The sequence below is a fragment of the Sinocyclocheilus grahami genome, unplaced genomic scaffold (genome assembly GCF_001515645.1).
Source record: "Sinocyclocheilus grahami isolate Dianchi unplaced genomic scaffold, SAMN03320097.WGS_v1.1 scaffold1981.1, whole genome shotgun sequence".
Classification (NCBI taxonomy): Eukaryota; Metazoa; Chordata; class Actinopteri; order Cypriniformes; family Cyprinidae; genus Sinocyclocheilus; species Sinocyclocheilus grahami.
The window spans coordinates 83,367-90,801 of NW_015507160.1; the positions used below are offsets into that span (position 1 = coordinate 83,367).

Here is a 7,435-nt window from a genome sequence, read left to right on the forward strand (position 1 = left end):
TGATCTGCTGTTCTTTCGCTCTTTACCGGCTGTAGGTGGAAGCGATCCCAGAAGCCCCAGCGCCACTGTGACGGCGGGCTCGTCTCACGAATCGGGAAGAGGCGAGAAGGAAGCGATGACAGCGGAGGAGCTGCGCAGGAGGAGACAGGCTTACTTCGACAGGTGAGCGCTAAGTAATCGACTGCAAATTACTAATTAATTCTTTAAACTTGTAATTTGATTACATTACTGATTATTGCATTTAAAAAGTAATCAGATTACTAATTACTTTCAAGTTTAAATTTTTTAAACCTAAAAAATACTGAAAAATTACTTAAGTATCAAAACAGCAACTTGAACGATCACTTGCATTTTTTCCTGATAACAGCGAAAAGAACATAAACATATGTTTTGTAATTTTTGTTTGCACGTAAGAGCAATACATCATTTGAAACTGTAAAAGTTTGTTTATTTGTATACACTCGCAATACCAACAAAATATTGTGCTTTTGTAAAATAAAGAAAACAAATAGGATGTGCTTTCTGCATTCTCAGTCTCCGCGAATATCTTTCTGAAATGCGTCACTAAAATGAACGAAAATTCAGCGAATACTTGACACACAGACATGAGAAATATATCTTAAGAAAGCTTGAAGTGTCTGTTTTTAAATGAAGTAATCTTGAAAACAAATATAAAGTAATTCATTTAAAACCAATGTGAAGTACAGTCTTTCCCGTCTGAGCTCTCCTATAATGTGGTCACACCCGCGCATCTTGCTCTGTAAGATAATCATCCACACGAAGCCAGGCTTGAGACGCGCCAACATATAAACTCCCACATCACCTCTGTAAACAAAGCGTTAAGATTCATCAAGTTCATCTAGGCTGCTTTTCGTTTTTGGAACAAGACGCGCTGTGAGGAATAAACCTTGAATTAACCTCAGAAGAAGAATGCGATGCGACGCGGCTTAATCCAGTGGAGGATCTCATTCTGATGAGTCATTTATTTTTACTTATATCAGTGTTATTGTGACATGAAGTACACATTCTTGAGGTGAACTTTTCCCAAACTATAATGCAATACTAAAATGTGAAATTGAGTGCAACATTTTGAAATATGATAGGAAACCTTTCATTGCATCTAAATGTTGTAGGACTTGTCTGCATTTTTAGCTCGCATTCTCATACTGACGCACAAAACATGATATTTACTTCATATGTTTTAACACTGCATTTGTAACTTAAGTAACGTAAATTTATTCACATTAGGTAATCAAATTGCATACATTTAAAGTGTAATGCATTACATTACTACGTTATCAGGAAAAGTAATTATAATACAGTAACGCTCTGGCGCAGAGTAATGATGACGGTCTGATCTCCTCACAGGCAGCAAGCTCAGTCCACCGCTCACCACAGCAGCTCCGCCGGTAAGAGATTCTGTCTGCCGTCATCTTCCTGATTACAGACGTCTGCTTTATGAATCTGTCTGGGATCTGCGCTGCTCAGCAGATCATGTTGTTTTGCAGACGGAGGGAAGGACAGCGGGACCAAACCCAGCCAGTGACGGTCCATCAGCGCCGGTGACGGACGCCCTCGACCCGACCTCTCTCTGGGAATGATGGGACTCACATCTCCTCTCAGAACTGGCCCGGGACCGATCAGGTCCTGCTGTGTAATAAAGGGACATTCGTTTAGCTTCGCTTCTCCTCTTTGAGTTGAACGAAGTGAAAGGGAAGCCTTTCCCGGTTCATTCCTCTTTCTCAGACAGACACACGAGCGAGACGAGACCGCGGCGTGAGGAGGGAGCTGTCAGCGCTGGGATCACTCCTGCATTCTGGGACCATTGGGCTTTACTGGCGTTACTGGATCTCTGTTCTTCTCCTCTGTGGACTGTAGTGAAGACCTTCTGCTGGTCACCGGTGAGCGGCGGGTGACGTGCCCTAGGTAGACGGCTCAGTGAGGGCAGATGCTGCTGTGGAGATCAGTCTTCATACAGATTCAGACCTACACTTGTTTTAGTCGTTCATCAGTCGTCCCTCTTTTGGATCTAGGTTGTGATTTCTCATGGTTTTCACATTCTTTTCTATGATTTCATGCGTTTGGTGGCACAGCAGCGTTTCTGAACTAGTTTCACATTCAGCAGTAGTTTTTAAGTGATTGGTTATTCTTGAACTCCTATATACACTTACTGTTTCTTAAATAAAAACGTTTCTTTTCCCCCTGAGTGGATGTTGTTTGTTTCTTCTCTCTGGAATATTTTGATTCTGTGAGTCTCTTGAAGATGTCAGATGTTCCTTCAGCATTTAGCGCTGGACTTTCATTCACGATGGAAAGAAGAAGAACGAGTCTATCTGAATGCCGTCATTCAGCTGCAGCAGTGTACAAGTAAACATGATGGAGAGATGTACTGTCTCAGAACGATACTCCCAGAAACCAGTCAAAACTGTGAAACATTCCCACATTAAAATCATATCCAATTGAAAGAATCAGAAAGAGCTTTATTGCCCGGTATGTTTACACATACGAGGAAATAGTTTTCGTGACAGAAGCTCCACAGTGTAACAGAATGACAGTGACAAGACGAGACTGATAATTAAAACAATAAACCCAGGATAAGTAAATAGGAAATAACAATATACAAAAAAAATACACAATGTACAAAGTCAAACATTCTCTTTTCTCTGTGATTTCTCCTGACTGTAAAACCGAGGCCGAATAAATGATAACAGAATCATTTTTGGCCGAGCTATCCTATTAAGTTGATGACCTGCAGTTATGTAGATATGAATATCTGTTAAAGTCTGAATGAAATTACAGCAAGTTTCCTATAATCATTCTTAAAGGAATAGTTGGATGCAATGGATGCTCTGCAGTGAATGGGTGCCGTCAGAATCCAAACAGCTGATGAAAACATCACAATAATCCACAAGTAATCCAAGCACTCCAGTCCATCAGTTCACATCTGGAGAAGACAAAAGCTGAAACACATCCAGCATTGAGACGCTTTAAATTCAAACCTGATCCATTGGTGAGCAAGTGATGGAGTGATACATTTCTCCAAATCTGTTCCCACGAAGAAACAAACTCATCTACATCTTGAATGGCCTGAGGATGAGAACAATTACCATTCTTTCATTAAAGCACTTAAGATTTCATCAAAACTGAAACTCAAACAAGTGAGAATAACCTGGTGATCTGCCATCACTGATCTGTTTCAGACAGGTCTAAAATTGTTTGATTGTTAATAGATAATCTATAAAAAAAAGTACACTGAACTTTGTCTCTGCAAACAGTCAGAACACAACAGACGGGAAAGATCCTCGGCAGCCTGTCAGTGAGTATGCATGTTACTTTATGCGCGTGCTTATAGTTAATATTTTCAGATGTTAGGGCTGGTTTATTGTTCAGTGTTTTGCCACCATGTTTGTTGCTTTTAGTACTTCTAGAAATCCTTCAGTAAAGAACAGAGGGAAGAATGATGAATCGCGGGTCCTTGTGTGTCTAATATGAAGCAACGTTTCTCTAGAATAATTAAAACTCAATATAAGCTGTTTTTTGTATCAACAGGTCAAAGGATTTTTGAAAAACGATTACGAAATGGAGTTAAGAGTGCTGTTCTCCCTCATTTATTCCTCTGGTTTTCTGTGCGTCCTTAACAGTCAAGAGCCCAAAACTCCTGACGTCACGGATCTGGCCTTCAAAAATATTGACTTTGCCATGAACCTCTATCGCAAGATATCAAGTTATCATGACAAAAACATCTTCTTCTCGCCGCTGAGTGTTTCCACGTCTTTCGCCACGCTCTTACTGGCCTCCAAGGGCTCGACACGCAGTCAGATGGCGAAGGGCCTGAATCTGGACTCTCTGGACGGGACTGGAGACGCGACGCTCATCCCACAGCTCTTTGAGCAGCTGCAGAAGAACATCTCGCAGGACGGAAAACTGCACATGGAGCAGGGCACGGCACTCTTCGTAGACGAGCGCTTTAACGTCGAGAGAGTCTTCAGCGATCAGATCAAGACGTTCTTCGGTGCCGATGTGAACAATGTGGATTTCAGTGAGACAGAGCTCAGCAAGAGCACCATCAACGAGTATGTGAGCAGAAAGACCGGCGGCAAAGTGAACGAAATGGTGACAAGCGTCGAGCCGCTGACACAGATGATGCTCCTCAACACCATTTTCTTTCAGGGTGAGTTTCTATTATCGGCCTGGGAACATAAATCCATGCATCGCGAATCGAGAAATGATTCCGCATCGATTCTGAGATTTCCCGAATGCATGGCGATTCTTTCTCGAGTCGAGTCCGAGCGTAGTTTTGAGCAGCAGATGGCGCTGCATGCTTTAGAAACCGTCGTACTCTGCTCGTTTCCAAATCCTTCCACACACTTGAACCTAAAATAATCATTCGAATTACAAGGAATGTTGAAGTGAATCACAAGGGTGTTCACAGTGGGCTGTGTTTACATTAATCTGGCGTCATTAAAGCATTCTGAGTCGAGGTGAAATTACGGACTCTTGCACAAGCTCTCAGCGCTCGTCTTCATGAGCGTTTGAGTGTGCGGATAAAAACTAGAGCACCATCTGCTGTTAAAATCTAAGCTCAGAATCCATTCCAGAGAGAATCGCCATGCATTCGTTAGATCTCAGAATCCATCCACGAACTGATTCTGCATTGATTTTTCGTCGCAGCCCTAGTTTCTATGCATGTGGAAACACTGAATTAAACAACTGGGATTTGATGTAAAGCTCTTTGTTCTCAAGGTGACTGGGATAGTCCGTTCGACCCCAACAGCACAGAAATGAGTCGCTTCTATGTGGACAAGTACAACATCGTTCAAGTCCCCATGATGGTGAAGGAGGACAGATTCTCCACGGCTGAGGACCGTGAGCTGCGAGCTCGAGTGCTGCGTCTGTCGTACCGCGGCGGAGCGGCGCTGCTCATCGTCCTTCCCGACGCCACAGCCGACTACACCGTCATCGACGACGAGATCAGCGCCGATCGATTCCACCGCTGGATCAAAAACATGAGACGCATGTGAGACACAGCCTTCAGCCGGTGCACGCTGTACGATACTGGCCTCCATTCGCAAATCCTGAAAGATTCCTCAGATACAAGTCCAAAATCTGTAGTCTTTAGGTGATTTCGCACCGGAGGAAACTTTCCATAGTTCCTAGAACTATTTGGTTAAGTTCCCGCTTTTTTTGGCGTGTCTGCACCGCAGGAACTAGGAATGTATTTAGTTCTAGGAACTCTGTTTGGGGGAACTAAATTAGCTCCTACTTCAGAGTAGGGTCTAAAACAGTCCTATTGACCTAATGTAGTCCTGCCCCTTTTTAACGCTGCGTTTGTTGTCTTCTGTCTTCCAGTTGTATTTCCACAGTGATCTCATGGATTCGTGAAGGAACCGCTCGTTTTTTTACTTACATTTGTTAAAACATTTGCTTTAAACATTACAGTGCTCACGATAACATTTGTTAACTCTACAATACATAAATCCACTTTACCAGCTGCATTACTCTTATACAGCGATGCCACAGAAATACACAGAGCTACCACACAAACGGAAGTTCAAAGACAATATTCTAAAGATGGTGTCAATGGGAACTATCAGTCACGCAAGTGTATGCTGATTGGCCAAACGCATACGAAACACCAGCTACCTGGCATTTTTAAAAAGCAGTGTACAAATATTTACTAAATATGTAAATATGTACGAAAGCCCCTTTTGTTCACTAATTTAACATGTTCACTGACAGCCAAATAATGACCACTGCAATCTAATTTTACATCCTATTTACCGTCTATTTACATCTGCAATACGTTGCATATACATGTTTCCAATCAGATGGCAAATAGATGTTTAGAAAATGTCTTTAAGATGTTTATGGTTTAGAGCGTATGTAAACCTGATGTTTTTCAGATGTTTGTGCAGAGCAGATTTTTCCAGATGAAGCCATCTTTAACAGACCTCTTGCAGACATATGTGTGCTAATTCAACTAATGATGCAATTAGTGCAACAACAACAAAACATTTGCTCCGCACACATCGACTTCGTTATGCCATGATTAAAATGAACACTAGAGATGGTTTTCGTTTGCTAGCCACCATTTCAGTTCTGTGTGTGGAAGTCTTATTACTGTCGTGCAGTCACTGATGACGACTGAGATCCCACAGTGTGACGAGGCTTACAGCTGGGATCATGTTCATACAGTCTGACAAACAATAATCATAAATCATACAGTGTGCGTCTGGCTGTAGAGCTGCTGCTTTTTACTTTAGTGCGTGTCACCATTTACTCTCCCTTGTGTTCCTCCAAAACACTGATGAACAAAACAAAGACCATTTTCACCTCAGCAGCATCATATCAGTGAATGAAACTGATGAGATAAGGTCGTCTCAAAGAGTCGAAGCATCATTAGATGGTGGTGCAGGACGCAAACATCACACTATGAGCTGCTGCTGCTGCTGTTATCGGGAAAGACCTTCGGGAGAATAAATGAAAGCTCATATTTGGTGGAACTCTTTATTTAACCTCTAGTTAAAACATCATGATTTACTTTTATACATGTTGTACTGTCTCTCAGAAAAATGGAGGTTCATCTGCCCAAGTTCAAGATGGAGCAGTCGTACAACTTGCATGAAATCCTGCCACATCTGGGCATCAGCAGCGTTTTCCTCCATTCAGCCAACCTGACGGGTTTGAGCAAAGACGCGCATCTGAGAGTCTCACAGGTGACTGCAGCCTCACACACACGTGTGTCTGTGTCTGTGTCTGTGTCTGTGTGTCTGTGTCTGTGTCTGTGTCTGTGTCTGTGTCTGTGTATGTGTCTGTGTCTGTGTGTGTGTGTGTGTAGGTGCTGCATAAAGCCGTCATCGAGGTGGATGAGAAGGGCACGACTGCAGCCTCGGTCACATCAGTGGGAATCACAGCTTATTCTCTGCCAGCCACCTTCATCATCAACAGGCCCTTCTTCTTCTTTCTGTACCATGAAGCCACTTCTAGTCTGCTGTTCATGGGCAGAGTGATTGACCCCACAAAGAACTGAGCCACTGACTGGAGACGCTTGCGCCTCTTCAACACATAGAACCACACACTAACGGAGCGATACTTCAGACAGAAAACATTACCAAACTCTGTGAACACTGTGTGGATAAGCACATTGTATTGTAAGAAATAAAGTGAGGAAATAGTGCCGTTTGCAGTCTGTCTGCTTTATTTCCGCTGGGCTCGCACGCCTCTACTGAATCAGTCAGCATCTTCTTAGTGTTTGAGTCGGGGTTAGACGTTCAGTGCCGCTGGCTGCATCAGAAACCATCAGCAAACTTCAATCCGCCTGCTTACACTGTGCAATAAAAAGAGGAATACTTTTGAGTGTTAAATAGAAGAGCAAAGAGGCTTTGGGACGTAGTAACACATCATTAAATGTGCTAATAGTTCAGAATCAGAATCA

At 42.7% G+C, this 7,435-nt stretch overlaps 1 protein-coding gene and 1 long non-coding RNA gene across 4 annotated transcripts; both read left to right on the top strand.

Annotated features, from left to right (window-relative positions):
* The first annotated feature begins 12 nt into the window (after window positions 1-12).
* Window positions 13-2,200, top strand: LOC107573594 (uncharacterized). Of its 2 annotated transcripts, none has more exons than XR_001607536.1 (3): window positions 13-162; window positions 1,369-1,409; window positions 1,489-2,200. It is a non-coding gene; the product is annotated as an uncharacterized lncRNA (long non-coding RNA). The 2 variants fall into 2 exon arrangements; XR_001607537.1 differs by having other exon boundaries at window positions 1,509-2,200.
* A 1,037-nt stretch (window positions 2,201-3,237) lies between these two features.
* On the top strand, window positions 3,238-7,178 carry LOC107573596 (protein Z-dependent protease inhibitor-like). 2 transcript variants are annotated; one of them, XM_016260024.1, is made up of 5 exons: window positions 3,238-3,316; window positions 3,550-4,171; window positions 4,744-5,017; window positions 6,569-6,716; window positions 6,839-7,178. In XM_016260024.1, the coding sequence occupies exons 2-5, from the start codon at window positions 3,580-3,582 to the stop codon at window positions 7,028-7,030; spliced, it is 1,206 nt and encodes a 401-aa protein (XP_016115510.1). In that variant the 5' UTR covers window positions 3,238-3,316; window positions 3,550-3,579; the 3' UTR covers window positions 7,031-7,178. The 2 variants fall into 2 exon arrangements, with proteins under 2 accessions (XP_016115510.1, XP_016115511.1); XM_016260025.1 differs by having other exon boundaries at window positions 3,289-3,312.
* Window positions 7,179-7,435: the final 257 nt, after the last annotated feature.

Coding starts and splice junctions, on each gene's coding strand:
- LOC107573596 (XM_016260024.1), top strand. CDS start 3,580: ATGGAGTTAAGAGTGCTGTTCTCCCTCATTTATTCCTCTGGTTTTCTG. Junction 4,172..4,743: donor CAACACCATTTTCTTTCAGG/GTGAGTTTCTAT, acceptor TTTGTTCTCAAG/GTGACTGGGATAGTCCGTTC. Junction 6,717..6,838: donor CGCATCTGAGAGTCTCACAG/GTGACTGCAGCC, acceptor GTGTGTGTGTAG/GTGCTGCATAAAGCCGTCAT.